General features: G+C 37.5%; 5 protein-coding genes and 1 non-coding gene across 7 annotated transcripts; 2 read left to right on the top strand and 4 right to left on the bottom strand.

The window, feature by feature from the left end:
- Window positions 1–245: 245 nt before the first annotated feature.
- On the bottom strand, window positions 246–338 carry TRNAY-GUA (transfer RNA tyrosine (anticodon GUA)). The gene is made up of 2 exons: window positions 302–338; window positions 246–281 (listed from the first exon to the last, which is right to left on the bottom strand). It is a non-coding gene; the product is annotated as a tRNA-Tyr (tRNA).
- A 334-nt stretch (window positions 339–672) lies between these two features.
- LIGB (catalytic LigB subunit of aromatic ring-opening dioxygenase family) lies at window positions 673–1,735 on the top strand. Its single transcript, XM_008233924.2, has one exon. It carries the CDS (start codon window positions 792–794, stop codon window positions 1,611–1,613), a length of 822 nt encoding a protein of 273 aa, XP_008232146.2. The 5' UTR covers window positions 673–791; the 3' UTR covers window positions 1,614–1,735.
- Window positions 1,728–4,936, bottom strand: LOC103331308 (Transducin/WD40 repeat-like superfamily protein). The gene is made up of 7 exons (XM_008233932.2): window positions 4,709–4,936; window positions 4,229–4,439; window positions 4,019–4,128; window positions 3,766–3,873; window positions 3,635–3,680; window positions 3,207–3,338; window positions 1,728–2,089 (listed from the first exon to the last, which is right to left on the bottom strand). The coding sequence occupies exons 1-7, from the start codon at window positions 4,915–4,917 to the stop codon at window positions 2,006–2,008; spliced, it is 900 nt and encodes a 299-aa protein (XP_008232154.2). The 5' UTR covers window positions 4,918–4,936; the 3' UTR covers window positions 1,728–2,005.
- An 817-nt stretch (window positions 4,937–5,753) lies between these two features.
- LOC103331290 (egg cell-secreted protein 1.3-like) lies at window positions 5,754–6,499 on the top strand. The gene has a single exon (XM_008233912.2). It carries the CDS (start codon window positions 5,760–5,762, stop codon window positions 6,276–6,278), a length of 519 nt encoding a protein of 172 aa, XP_008232134.2. The 5' UTR covers window positions 5,754–5,759; the 3' UTR covers window positions 6,279–6,499.
- Window positions 6,500–7,994: 1,495 nt separating this feature from the next.
- Window positions 7,995–9,189, bottom strand: LOC103330720 (citrate-binding protein-like). The gene is made up of 2 exons (XM_089050586.1): window positions 8,764–9,189; window positions 7,995–8,648 (listed from the first exon to the last, which is right to left on the bottom strand). The coding sequence occupies exons 1-2, from the start codon at window positions 9,133–9,135 to the stop codon at window positions 8,256–8,258; spliced, it is 765 nt and encodes a 254-aa protein (XP_088906712.1). The 5' UTR covers window positions 9,136–9,189; the 3' UTR covers window positions 7,995–8,255.
- Window positions 9,190–11,393: 2,204 nt separating this feature from the next.
- Window positions 11,394–14,885, bottom strand: CAD9 (cinnamyl alcohol dehydrogenase 9). Of its 2 annotated transcripts, none has more exons than XM_089050590.1 (5): window positions 14,623–14,885; window positions 13,895–14,008; window positions 12,849–13,362; window positions 12,227–12,380; window positions 11,394–11,814 (listed from the first exon to the last, which is right to left on the bottom strand). In XM_089050590.1, the coding sequence occupies exons 1-5, from the start codon at window positions 14,718–14,720 to the stop codon at window positions 11,615–11,617; spliced, it is 1,080 nt and encodes a 359-aa protein (XP_088906716.1). In that variant the 5' UTR covers window positions 14,721–14,885; the 3' UTR covers window positions 11,394–11,614. The 2 variants fall into 2 exon arrangements, with proteins under 2 accessions (XP_088906716.1, XP_088906720.1); XM_089050594.1 differs by lacking the exon at window positions 11,394–11,814 and adding an exon at window positions 11,906–12,155 and having other exon boundaries at window positions 14,623–14,870.
- Window positions 14,886–15,334: the final 449 nt, after the last annotated feature.

Below are 15,334 nucleotides of genomic sequence, written 5' to 3' on the forward strand. Positions count from 1 at the left end.
CGTACAAATAGATCTTATAATTACAGGTGTACAAAACGCGTCCGACAAAGATAGATGGGAAATATTAGCTTCAAATTAAGATCCTGGTTTTTGAGGGATCTAAGTTTTAGTAATTAGTTCCTTCATACACGCACCAGCTCATGCTAAAAGCGAGGATGAGCCTTAAAGTGATGACACCTAAAAAGAACAATGGAGATTGGATTTGTGTCGAACAGCGTTTACAAAAAAGACAAAAAGAAGAAAAATCCGACCTGCCGGATTCGAACCAGCGACCTAAGGATAGCTACAAGGATTGATCCCACTACAGTCCTCCGCTCTACCAACTGAGCTAAGGTCGGTTTCTTGTTAAATGTGTGCCTTTGTTTTTACTTATTCTTTCGGACCATGCAAAGCGTCGTCGTTTAGATTCAAACCCGCCATTTTTCTTTCTTCTTGAGTTTTGAGAATTAGGTTCATTTTGGTTCCAATTTAGAAATTCAAAGAGGAGCCCCCATTGGCCCAAAAATTTTATTATTTAAAAAATTTCACGTGGGACAGGACGAGTTTCATTTCACAGTATCAATGGCACAGGCTTTTTAATAAGAAAAGAAAAATGACAGAAGCACATACGTGGTATATTAGGAGAAACGTGTTCTCACCAAACCTAGACTACGACTTCCTTTTGGTATAAAATAGAAAAACTACCAAACAAATTCTCAACCAAAAAGAGAAGAACACAAATCAAAATCCCAATTTCCCAATTCCAAATTCCTTTGTCATCTCTCTCTCGCTCTCCTTGTCTGTGTTTTGCAATGGCAGTTCAGGACACGTTTTACATATCCCATGGATCCCCTACGCTGAGCATCGACGAGTCAATCCCAGCCAGAAAATTCCTCCAGTCATGGAAGCAAAACGTGTATCCAAACAAACCCAATTCCATTCTAATCATCTCCGGCCACTGGGAGACGTCTGTTCCCACCGTCAACGCCATCTCCGGCCGCCACGACACCATCTACGACTTCTACGGCTTCCCCAAGTCCATGTACCAGCTCAAGTACCCCGCCCCGGGCTCCCCCCACCTCGCCGGCCGTGTCAAGGATCTCCTCACCGCCTCCGGCTTCCCACGCGTCGATGTCGATGCCAAACGTGGCCTCGACCACGGCGCCTGGGTCCCACTTATGTTCATGTACCCGGAGGCGGACATTCCTGTCTGTCAGCTGTCTATCCAGACAGACAGGGACGCCACTTATCACCACAACATGGGAAAGGCACTGGCCCCACTCAAGGACGAGGGCGTCCTTGTGGTGGGGTCTGGCAGTGCCACTCACAACTTGAGGGCGCTGAGGGAGATCAGGGGTGGTGATGGTCGTGGATCTATTGTTCCGTGGGCTCTGGAGTTCGACACGTGGCTTAAGGATGCTCTGCTTGAAGGGAGGTACGAAGACGTGAACCAGTATGAGGAGAAGGCCCCTCATGCGAAAATGGCTCACCCTTGGCCTGATCACTTCTACCCATTGCATGTGGCCACGGGAGCTGCTGGCTCAGATGCAAAGGCTAAGCTCATTCATGGGAGCTGGGATCTTGGTGCTCTTTCTTATGCCTCCTACCAGTTTACATCACCACCTACCAGCTGAAGATTGACATTTGAAATTTGAAATCCTCATCATTAATTGTAAAAGTGTAATGATCTTTGTTTATGTTTTGTTCATTTTGTAGATTATGTACTTCAAATAAAAGGTTGGATCTTTGTTGTGAATATTGATCTATCTGGAGTGAGTGTGATTTGGAGGTTTGAGTGTACTCAAATTCAATACAAAACATTGTTAACTTTTCATACATCAATTACAGTGTGCCCAAATTCAATACAGTAAAATGTTGTGCAAAATCAGATACAAAACTCTGAAAGTGAAGAGCATTGGAACAAGCAAAGCTAACAATTCTATAATTACAAGGCAGCATTTCAGCAGAGAAGGTACAAATTGCAGCACAGCATAGGTTGATTTACTTCATTGCTTGTGAAAAGTTCTCAAGATTTCCACACCTTAATGGTGCCATCAACAGAGGAACTTATCATGCAGTTGTCCTTTGGGTGATAACTCACACTTGTTACCTGTCAAACCAAATCCAAAAAGCCCTTATTTACCAATAGGAGAAGGAAAACAAAAAGACGGACAAATCCCATAAGCATTTAGGGTTTCCAAGCAACCTCTTTTGATGGTTTACACTAGTCCTTGTGCCAGAAGCAAAGAACGGACCAAGATGCAGCAATCATGACATAAACTACTCTATCCCCTTACAATCATCATAAATGTTGTAACACAACACCTCAATGAAACAGGTCAATTTCCAATCGACATCCAAAAAGAAAACCATGAAAAAATTCTAAGGCAGATGTGAACTTTGTATCACAATGGGTCTCTTCAGTTTCTGTTTCTCCTTGTTCATAAACCAAGTTTAAGTGATTTTCCAACTTCCTTACCATTTTACATTAAAAACAAATAGATGAGAATTAAAATCATATTATCCCCAGAAATTGATAGAAATAGTTGGGTGTTGTCCCCCGAGCACCATTGCCCATGATACTATTTCCAGTCGCATGTTGGACGTCTGTCTAATTTACGATCTCCACACAACCACTTTATTCAAGTGACACCTCTCCAAGTTCTAAAGGCATTCGGTTAAATTCAGGGGAAGGGAGGATTTTGCAAGAAGGAAGACTAACCTCCATCCCTATGACAATGCATCAGAATGAAAAGGTCTACATGCAAGTATGTATCAGTTGGCAATATAATGAAAGAAAAAAGCTTATACAAAACTAACACAATGAAAGAGCAAAACAATACAAGGAAAATACGAAGAGGTTTATGTATAAGTACGAATCAATTGGCAATATAATGAAAATTAAAAGCCTATCCAAAATGAACACAAAGAAAGAGAGAAGAATTAAAATAAAGCATATAAGAGAAAGAAGCCTTAGAAAAGCAGAAAATGATGCATCAGAACTAAAAAGCTATAATGAAAGAGCAGCACTTGTTCTTAAATTTATTGACAAGATTATCCAAATTATGGAAGTAACAACCTTTTTGAACTGTATTAACCTGTATAAGTCACAGGAACATTTTCTTTTTTCATACACAAGAAACACAAAGTAAGTAGTAGGGGCATTGGGAGCATTCAACACAATTTTGATAGAAAAACAAGAATGAATGGAGGAAACTAGGCTTTACCACTGACGAATGAGCTCTGAACTTTGTTGCCACAGATGCATCTACCAGATCCCAGAAGAAAATGAAGCCATCCTCAGACCCACCGGTTACATGGGCATCAGTGTTGGTAATACAGCAGTCCAATTTGTAAGACTGATACAGAAACAAGCAAAGGGAATGATAAGAACTCATGAACAATGAGAGTCAAATAGTGCAAGCCTGTGCCAAATACTTCAAGGTGACTACAGGATATGTGTTAAAAAAAAAAAAAACAGAACCATAAAAGTGCACATTAAAATAAATGCAAAGTCCTATAAAATGTTTGAATAACGAACAAATCAATTTCCAGCCAAAAAAACATCGACAACACAACGCATATCTGAATTACAATATAGCAAAGGAACCATGACAGAGTTCCAGAATCCATAATAGCACATCAGCACACTGACCTTACAAGTATGACCTTTGTATTGTTGAAGTAATTCACCAGAAGACCTATCACAAGAAAAAATTAGTGAAAGGGACTGCAACTCAAGCCAGATGCATGACTACTACAATAAGTGATTTTAAATGTATGTACCTGTCAATGAGACGTAAAGTCGAATCTAAGCAACTGGCTAGTATGCAGTTACCATCGTTTGACATTGAAATGCAGTTTACAGGTTGTCCCAAGTCATCGCATACTTCTCTATGTAATACAACATTAAACATCCATCATCAAAAGCTCAGGAAAATCATCGAATCAAAGTTTTGAGTGTCTAAGTTTAGCATACAAGGAGATTTGTGACACATAACTATGTAAAGAGATAAAAATACAGAACAAAGCAACATACCTTCCGATACGCATATCGAAAGTTCTCACAGTTCCATCAACACTTCCACCAATAATTTCGGTCTTTGTTAAACAAACAGACATTACACTGTCTGTAAACGTGTCGATTATCTGCAGGTTAAGCACAGCTATGAAAAAAACAAGTAAATTACAAACAATTAAAGAAATCTAACAAAAAGAAGAAAAGGAAAAAAGCAATAACAAGGCTAACCTGAATGGGTTCATTGCTGTGGGACCTGCAGTCCCAAGCACGCAAGGACTGATCAAAACCTGCCGAGACCACAACAGATGAATACTCATTGAACTTCACAGCATTCGCCTCCCCTTCATGACCTCGAAACTTTCGAATGACTTTCCCCGTCGCCACATCCCAATAAAAGATCTGTCTGTCACCACCGCAAGAACACAATTTCGAGTTGTCCCTACAAGAACAAATTATACAAAGGCCACCCACATTATACATATATATTCATTGAACTCGTTACCTGGGTTCAGCTGAAAGATTAGAAAGAAGAGGAAAACATGAAGACTTAAGAACAAAATTTCGAGTTGTCCCTACAGAACATATTATCCAAAGGCCACCCACACTCCACATTATATATATATATATATATATATATATATATTCATTGAATTGGTCAACTGGGTTCAGCTCAAAGATTAGAAAGAAGAAGAAAATATGAAGACTTACGAGGTGACATGAACGTCACGTACTTCGCGGCCATGGGACTTGTAGGTCTTGATGTGGATGCCGCGGTGTGGGTTCCAGAGTCTGATGGTTCGGTCTTTCCCGGCGCTGAGGCAGTAATTGCCGTCACTATTGAACCTCGCTGCTAATACTGCCCCCTCGTGGCCTCTCAGCACGTTCGCCTCTTTCTTTGGCAGATCCACCACGCTCATCTTTTCGCTGCTCTTCTTCAATCTTTAGGGCGCCAAAAACTTCTATTTGGGAATTTTCTGGTGATTATTGCCGGCATGGAGGAAGAGTTTGGGCTGGACCCAAAACAAAGAATGGCTTGGGCCGACAAAATTCTGGAAAATAGTCCAAACATTATTCAAGAGGGGGCTCGAGTATTTTGAGTTTCTAGAGGTTGAAAAAAGACTCAAAATATTCAATATGTTATAAATAGGTTAAATTGTAGCTATGGTTTCTGAAATATACTCCGAGCTGTATTTTCATCCTCAACTTCAAAAATAGGTATCTTCCAATTAGGTCTTGCATTGCAGCGTTTATCCTTTACGTCAAGTATGTCTAATTTACCCCTTAAATAAACAACTAAATTGATAATTGTATTCTTTAAATTGACGGAATTTAACGAAATGACCAATTTAACATGTGTGAGAGAGTTAGAGGATGAGTAAAACTAAAAAAAATAGTTGAATGATCAAAATGAAATTGGGTATGACCATTAGGTAGAAAACCGAAAAACTAAAATAAAAACAAACAAAAAGCCATGTGCACAAGTGTGCCATAAATAATAAAATTGAATTAATAACTAAGACTAGGTAGGAAGCCCAGCTAATTGAACTGAAGCTTCCCCCATTGGCCAAGGAATTAGCTTCTTTCTTTATGTTACCCATGTAATTTAAGCCAAGCGTTTGGAATAATATTGGACACCAATATTATGGAGGCCTATTATGAAAGTAATTAACAGCTTAATGAATAATTATTAGCAGCCCTCTCATCTTCCTCTTCCTCACCGGACTCAAATCACCACTATAAATTACTCCCACACCCTCCCATGTTCTTCACTCAAGCTCTGAATATTCACATACAAATATTACAAACAGTTACAGAGAATACCATGGCTTTCAAAAATGCTGCTTTCCTCCTCCTGATGACCACAATGTGCCTCATAATGAGTGCAAACAATGCAATTGCCAATGCGAGGAACATAGCTGCTGTGGGGATCAAAACCGGCAGCCAAGGCAGTGAAGGCGGCAGCGGCGGCCAAGGGGGCTTTGGGGAGTGCTGGAATGCGCTTGTGGAGCTGAAATCATGTTCAAATGAAGTGGTTCTGTTTTTCCTCAACGGGCAGGCTGATATTGGGACTGACTGTTGCAAAGCCATTGCCACAATCACGCACCACTGCTGGCCTGCCATGCTGACGTCGCTTGGCTTCACGGCGGAGGAGGGTAACATTTTGCGAGGCTACTGTGATGCCGCTTCCTCTGCTGGTTCTACTGATAATGCTTCTTCCTCCGCCCCGGCTTCGCCTCCTCTTGCTGCTGCTTCCTCCGCCGCTACCCCAGCCATTTAATGCCACTCTTAATTATCTATCTTGGTTTCATATATATTTAGACTTCAGTTTACTGAATAAATATATTATGGTAGAAAGTTAATTGGGTTTTCTTAGATACTCGAGGTGTTATGGTGTCTGCTGCTGTTGGTTAATAAATATAGAAGCTATGCTTAATTCTTCTTATTCTATATCTTTTAAAAACAATGAACAGAATTATGCACTCAAGGTTCTATGATCAATTCCCCTCTTTCTCAATATCTTATATATCGAAAAGGAATTATAAAATGTGAAGCAAAAGAATATAGGATTTGACTACGTTGAATTTATATTGAATTGGGGAGGATAATTATCCTTTATTGTCTCTAGTATCCTGAATTTGGGTCCAAGTCTTGAGTTCGGAGTAGTGAGAGATTAAGTATTCAACTTTTTTATAATTCTAATTGAATACACCCATATTTGTATGGACTTTTTAGAAGTTCATACAAGTCTGAATTGAATACACTTAAACTTGTAAAACCTCTTTTAAAGTTTGTATAAATTTAAATTGAACACACCCTAGAATCCTAATTGAATATACCCCGCTAAGAAGAGACTTTCTTTAATTTTATCCTATCTATATTTTTTTGAGCATTGAAAATGACATTAGATTAAACTAATCCTATCCTACCTACCAAATAGTAGATATCAATTGCCTTATATGGTCAAGTCACATATGGTATCAGAAACTAGGGAAAAATTTAAGAAAAAAAGTCATTTACTATTGTCATCCACTCAAGTGGTTCGTAACAAGTATCAAAGGAAAGGAAGGGTAGAAGACAAAATCAGCTATGAGTGGTTTGCCTTATTTCTTTAAATATCTTTAACACTAGCTTTAAAAAAATCGTCAAAGTTCACGGAATTTCGTGATATATTATCAATTGATAACATCAAATTTTTTAATCAATTGATTGTGCAATTATAACATCAAAGATAAGATATGAGAAAATTATTTACCAAAAACAAATAATAATAATAACAAGAAGATTTAAAGAGACAATTGCTAAAATTATCCATCTAATTCCTGATTTTTCAAGTATTGGGTCATGTACAACTGATATATCTTTTGGCTTCGTTATGTGTTAGTAAATGCATGGTAAGTCATAAATGTGAATAATTCAAATACCTATGTTTAACTACGGTTGTTGCCAATGATGTCTAATCCAATGAAAAATGGTCTTTACTTGCAGACCACTGGTCTCAAGTTCAAACCCCCATAGCACCTTATAATAGTGTGTATGAGATTACCCCCCTCCCCTTGTAGTTTATATTATCACTTATCTAAAAAAACATACACATGTATATTTGAATGATTTTGGCTTGGTTCTCTCATGCAAATAGGCCGAACATCAGACTAGTGTGAAATTAGGTATATGCATGGGATAATGTGTATCCTAATTTCAAAATATATGAATTTGTGACATGAGAATGGCTAAAACGTGATTTATATTCCGCGAATATTCTGATATTTAGTGAGGGACTTATTTTTTCAAACAAATATGTTATGTGTTTTTTAATATTTTCGTAAGTTATTAAGGATTAGAGAATAATTGCGATGGATTTGGATGTAGCTCAACTGGTTAAGAGCATTTACCTCTACATCTGAAGTCCTTGGTTCGATTTCCCAATATCACTTGTATCAAATGAAAAGAAGAAGAGAATAATTGATTATTTATAGAATACAACATTAATGAACAATCTAACTACATCACTTTAAAAACAATAGATAACCATAACATCTAAACAATCGAGGTCATTTAGACTCAAGGCCATCAAACTCGACGCCCACCTGTTATTTTGAGGTATTTTTTTTTCTTTTATTTATTCGTTTACATATTTATTCACGAGACATGAAAAGAAAACAAACTTTTTTTTTTTTTTTTGGTTGGGTCGAAGCAAATAAGTTATAAATGCATATGACCATACCATATTTCACATATTGCTGTGCTACTTAATGGTTCAAGGTCTACACTTTCTTGAAACTTGGATGTGTTTCCAACGAGACTCCATGTAAAAGGAGTCATTATGCTGGGCGTATACACCACATTTGAATGCATGAGATGTGCCTCCACGACCATCTGCCTCTAATTTGAGACATCCATCAATGTAAACCTTCACTTTTGCAGCTTCAACATCGTGAATCACATTCAACTTGAACCATTTGTCATAAATGTTTGGTACCAACACTGGACCCGTGTAGTACATGAGTGAACCATTGTAAACCCTAAGCATTAGAGTTGTGGCATGAGGAGCACTTGCTCCAAACACTTGCATTATACACACACTTGATGTCCCATATGGTACATACCCATATGCTTCAAATTCCCAAACCCCGGAAGAGTAATTGTATCCCTGCAATAGATACAAAGAGTTAATGATCTGTGAGACCATTGATCATGTTGAATTTTGACATAATATAAAGTGCGGTCTAAACAGTTGTAGCATTAGTTTGTTAAGAGAACCTTACTTGTATGGCAATCTCAGTACGAGGCATGGTTTGGCTGGTAGTAGTGTGAGGTTTGTCTGTGGAGTAGACCCAACATTTATGAATTCCATCGACGAAGCTGTAGCGCTGGTCTTCGGGGACATCGTAAGGCTTCTGAATATGGTAGAATGATCGGTTAAAAGGGAGGGAAACAAAGCCTTGTGTAGGAACATCAGGTCCCCAAGCCAAGGCTTGGAGTAGAATGAGCTGAAGAAAGCTGATCATCAAGCAGAAGAAACCTAGCAACTGAAAAGAAGAGTAGTATGCCATTCTTTTCTGAAGAAGACTCACGAAAATATTGCATAGAGGTTGGAGTGGTTGAAATACATATATATATATAGAGTGATATGACATTAACAAGTATACTCACACGGAGCCAAACCACAATGTGAGACTATTCTTCAACACTTCTCCTCACGTAGATTCCTCTATTTTAAAATGATAATACATGGAAGCAAACTAGTCCAGGTGACTGTAATCATACCACTGAATATGCACTATTATATTAAAATTATAACAATATTATAACCATCACATTCTTAAGGGTTCCCGTCAAACAGAAACAAACAACAAAGATATAAAGAAACAAAAAAAATTGTATTTAGAAACTTACAAAAATATATAGGATAATGTTCTTTCAAAAGTCTAGCATGTGATGCTAAAGTTAACCTAATATCAATAGTCTAGAGTAAGAATCAGAACATTTCCAGAAAAAACATTACAAGAATTAATTTTACCTTCAATTAATTTAGTTGGAAGTTCAAGTCAAGACTGGGAGAGATGACAGGATGACAGGAAACAAAATCCACAACAGTAGAGACAAGAAATATAATTGGAAAAATAGTAGGTGAAAGTTGATTGAGATGCCATTGAGCATTAACGTCAACCGAAAAGGTGGAGATGAATTTAATTAGACGGCAGCTACAACCATAGTTGTCCAGGGCAACAAACTTTCTTATGCTGCCTCCCCCTCTAAACTTCTATCATAAACAGTAAATAAACATTGCTTGTTTATTTGTTTAAGGGAGCCTCTCAAAGCAAAGCATGTCAAGCTAGCCCTACCTAGCAGCCAAGGCCTCATAGCCAACTAGTACTTGAGGACTTTTCGACGTCGATCACAAACCGATACCTGACATTGGATTTGGCGAGTCGTGCCATAGCTGTTTTAATGTAATCCATTGGGATGAGCTCAATGACATGCCAAGATTACAAATGTTTATAGAAATTGTTCATTATTGGTTCATGTTTAATGCAAAGTTTTTGAGGTCTGTCATATCAAAGATCTTGGTTCAGTTTTTGTTCTCACCATGGCCGACCTTTAGATGTTCAATACTTAAACAACGGCCATCACATGATCTAACATGAAATAAGCACAACTATCTTCCATGAAGACATGCCTAGTCTAGTGGTTTGGTGTGGTAATGTTGTTTGACTAGTCATGAGTTTGATATTCTTGGGGCCATTTATGGAGAAATTAGGAGCGCAGTAAACCACATCCCTACACACAATTGTGTAATTATATTGTATGCTCATATACGGAGCGAAATATATATTAGAAAATACAAGTGAAAGGATTTTGGGGGCCTAAAATTGGGGATTCAGTGCGGTGGCACCACCACCAGCACCATCCCATGGCCAACCTTGCTTCTCACTGTTGCAGGATACATACATCGTTGTGCGACTGAAATTGAATGGGGGAACTCCGAAGCACCTACATGTAAATTATGCATGTGTACACATATTTATATATAAACTTTTCTCTAATGTGGAAGTCCCGTATATTTCTTAATGTCCGGACCTTTTTTTTTTTTTTTGCACGATCAGAATAAATTCAGTCATTCAAATGAAAGGAAGCCATTTTCATTTTGTTTTGTGTATTTATCTTCTTCTCAATATTCTTATCATAAAAAAGTGGCCTTGAGTCACATAAAACAGCCTCCAAGTTCTCTATATAGGCCACCAATGAAGGAAAAGCCCGATTTGGTGGTGATGTTTTATTTTTTAATACAAATGATATATAGTCTAAATTAAACTTGGGTGCAAGAGAATGCAGCAAAAAAAAAAAAAAAAAAAAGAAGCCCAGACATTAGAAAAAATAAGGACGTCCACATTAGATTACATAAATCTACATTATTTTTTTTCCAAGACTACATGAATCTATGTAGGGTAGTAGTCTTTTTCCAAATAAAAGACTACATGAATCTATGTAGGGTAGTAGTCTTTTTCCAAATAAATGACATGTTATGTTACTAAATTATTAATTGAGACCACAAATCTAGTCTAGATTAACAAATGAATGACATGTTATGTTATTAAATTATCAATTGAGACCGCATATCTAGTATAGATTAACAATCTCACAATCTCGCAACATAACACGTAAAATTATTTGACAAGAGAATTTTTCCCTCCAAGAACTCAGCGTTTAGGATTGTGGGGCTTGGTTTAGTAGGGAAGTTAAAAGTCACAGCGTCATGAAGTCTCTCTTTCATTTTTTCAGTCAAACACATCACAAAGACTAGGGGGCTTGGTTTGACCAAAAAAAGAGACAGATCACACGAAGGAACCAAACCACAAAACAATAAAGACAGGAAATATAATTGCACAAAGAGTAGGTGAAAGTTGATGCACACCATAAACGTCAACCGAAGGTGGAAGACCAATTTAACTAGACGGGTTCAACCATAAAGTGTCCAGCACAAAAAAGTTTATATAACCTCCCTAAACCCCAAGGTGGAAGATCAATTTATCAACAATACAATAATTAACCATGACTTATTTTAATGAGAGTCTGAAAGCATGTGAAACTAGCAGTAAAGCCATCACAGCCAATCTACTGAGTCAAGGAGTTCCCCACATCGATCACAAACCGATACCGGACATCAGATTTGGCAATTCGTTCCATCGCAGTGTTAATGTAATCCATTTGAATCAGCTCGATGTCTGAGGTAATATTGTGCTTGGCACAGAAGTCAAGCATCTCCTGCGTCTCTTTCATCCCTCCTATGTCACTTCCCCCTACAAGCTTCCGCCCTGAAAGCCATGACAAGATTAGAGGATATTACAGAAACTGAACACTAGATTATGTTTCTAGAACACATGTTACAGAATTCGAGCATTAGTTCATGTTTCTAGAGCCCTTTGCATTCTACTAGGATGGGGGGAGACAAGCACCAAACAAACATAAACACCACCAAAAGAAAGCATAAGCAATTTGTTAATATCTGTTTGGAAATCAGGGATTGATCAGGCAATTTAACACTTCGTGTTTCTCCTGAATAGAATATCCCCATCATAACGTCTTAGGCACAATGCGCACGAAAAGCTATAAGCCTGGAAATAAGTTAAAAGTTGCACATTGATGCATCCTCCTCCTAAATAGAAAAATTCAGTCTTTGTTGTTATAAAACAAAACAATGAAGTGTTTGTGGTCAGATAGGCATACCCAAAACTAAGGGAAAGATTGGCAACTCCAGGGGCTTGTCAGGCAAACCCACCGTGACCAGCTTCCCATTCAGCTTCAGTAGACCAATTAATGGAGCCAGCGAATGAACTGCAGACACCGTGTCAATGATGTAATCCATGGTACCCATTGCTGCCTGCGTAGTAAAAGCAGGAAACAACAAAATATTAGGGCAAAACACTAAATATTCTAGACCTTCTGAGAAGAGGACCCAAAAAATAAACATTATGGAATCAATCTGCAGAACAACGTATAATGTGGAGTCGTTGAGGTAGGTCATATCAAAGATCTGAGATTTGTTCTCAGCATTGCACCTAGATGTTTCATTTCTTGTATTATTTACCACTAGCCTCTCTGCACTGGTGCAGGGAGGGTGACTAACTAAACTGTTATTGCCTTCGAGGATGAGTAACTAAATTGATAAGTATTGAGGGTAGTGGGAAAGAAAGCTAAGAACGGTTATATTTTACTATAAATTTGTAAACTATTTCAATGGAATATTTTACTCTTGTTATATAAATTGGTTTGTTGTAGCCATTTCTTAAGTGGAGCATGTTAAGGGATTTTGTAAGTTTCATGGTTCCTCCTTGTAGATATAGATTACCTTCAATTTTGCAGGGTCACTTGAGAGGAGAAAAGAATCAGCTCCAAGTCTCTTAACAGCCTCATCCTCCTTTCCTGGGGAGGAACTGATGACAGTCACTTTCAAACCAAAAGCCTTACCAATCTTCACAGCCACATGACCAAGCCCACCAAGTCCTGCCACACCCAAATGCTTTCCAGGCTCAGTCATGCCATAATATTTCATTGGACTGTACACAGTGATCCCAGCACATAAAAGTGGTGCACCCGCATCAAGGGCTAAGTTATCTGGAAAGCGGAGCACATAGCGATGGTGAACAACAACCATATCGGAATAACCACCATAAGTTTTTGTTCGGTCATGATCGAGTGAGTTATAGGTAAATATTGTTCGAGGGCAGTAGTTCTCTAAGTCCTGGTCGCAGGTCTCACATTTCATGCAGGAACCTACTATGACCCCAACTCCTACATGATCACCTACTTTGAATTTCTCCACATTCTTCCCAGCTTTGGTCACAACACCAACAATTTCATGCCTGGAAAATCAATTGAAAATGTTCAACACACACAGGAATGATTTCACAGGAATAAAAAAACGATCATTTCTGGTACGTGCTGCAAAAAGCAGAGGGATACAACAGTCAATTCCCACACATGAATGCATTTTTTTTATAAGATATTTGGTCATATGCAGAGGTAAACAGAATCAAAAACATTTTGAAATGCAAATATTTAAAAAAAACACACACAAATATGCATGTTAAAATTCCATCTACCAAACAAACAACTAATCCACCAAATTTTTACAATGACATCATGCCTTATGCCTATAGCAAGAACATTATCGAAATCATTTGCGTTTGATTTATAACAATCAAATGAATTTACTATAACTTATAATAGTAAATGTTTTTAATAGTAAGATTCATGACAGTCTAGACTCTTATTAAGACAAAAACCACATAGATCCTTGTGAAGTAGGCTTCCGTAAATAACATTTTCATTCAAACTTAAAAGAGACACATCATATTATCTTTCATACAGAGTGACACGAGATTAGCATGTTACCCAGGTACAATAGGGTAGTTGGTGAACCCCCATTCATTCTTGACAGAATGCACGTCTGAATGGCAAACCCCACAGTAAAGGACCTTTATTGTTACATCATCATCAGCATTTTCCCTACAAATAACGCAAACAACAGCTCAAGTAAATAAATGAATGTAGTACAAAAACTGAGTGATCTATTAATTTAATGATTTTCATTTCAAGTTTTTTTTTTTTATCAGTCTTTATATTTGCAAGTTTTAGTGAAAGAAAATTAATCACCTGGGGAGTGATCCCCTTCTTATCCCCCTGAATTTCAAAAGCATTAAAACACTGAATAACAACAGAACGGGTTTATTTTGTTAACTCTCTTTTTATCATTTTGTCAAAGTAATCTTACACAAGTTATCGGTATAGCTGCTAAGTTAAGCAAAACCCATAAACAAAACCCACCAGAAATTCTTAAATCAATTACATGCTGTATTTTCTAGCGGAAAAAAGGAAAAAAAACATGGAGTGTAAAGAACGTTGGAGCAAAGCTTCCATCAAATTGTGTTAGGGTCTAAACAACTGTTAGAAGCCAAAAAAAAAAAAAAACAAAGAGGGAAACACGTAAACAAAAAAACAAACAAAAAAGTTTATACACTATTCAAGTTTGTAGGATCAGCCTAGATCATTTTCAAAGAAAAGAAAAAAGCAATATAAAGAATATTACAAGAAAATAGGAAAGGTAAGCATATACGATATACCTTCTAGAGAAACGAAATGGGGAAAGAATTCCAGAAGTGTCTCTGGCAGCCCACCCGAAAGCCTGCTGTGGGTGTTCTTCTTCTGGTGATTTTGCCATTTTCTTCCTCCCTCCCTCAAATTCTCAATTCTCAATGCTCAATGCTCAATGCTCAATGCTCAATGCTCTCTCTCTCTCTCTCTCGTCTCTGTAGAGTCACTCTCTATCGACAGAGGGTTACTGCACTATCAAGTGTAGGGAGAGGGACACAGCACTCGATGCATTCAACCAAATATATAGAAGAAAACTGAACCGTCTACAATAAATGCTCATATTTTTTGACTTTCCGGTTTCTATTTTTTATCATTTAAATGGTTTAGACAAATATGAATATTACGAGCATTTTTATCATTGATCTTTTTCTAATATCATATAGAGAAATATTTATCTAAAAAAATATTATGCAAGGAAATATACCGAAGTGTAACCCATCACATTACATGTATGATGTATCACTTTTCTTACACTAAAAATAATGTCATTAATGCATCATACAAGCTAATTTTTGTTTTCCAAGTCTTATTCTTATTAAATGTATTGATTTTTTTTTTTTTTACAATTTTGTTACCACCTTATTAAAAAAAAAATTAAATAAGAAAAACCTCCATTGGGTCATCACCTTATTAAATCATGAGTCATCACCATCCCTCGCTTAGGTTAAAGTGGTGAGCAAA

The sequence above is a fragment of the Prunus mume genome, linkage group LG1, assembly GCF_029339155.1.
Source record: "Prunus mume cultivar Tortuosa linkage group LG1, ASM2933915v1, whole genome shotgun sequence".
In the NCBI taxonomy this organism is placed as follows: Eukaryota; Viridiplantae; Streptophyta; class Magnoliopsida; order Rosales; family Rosaceae; genus Prunus; species Prunus mume.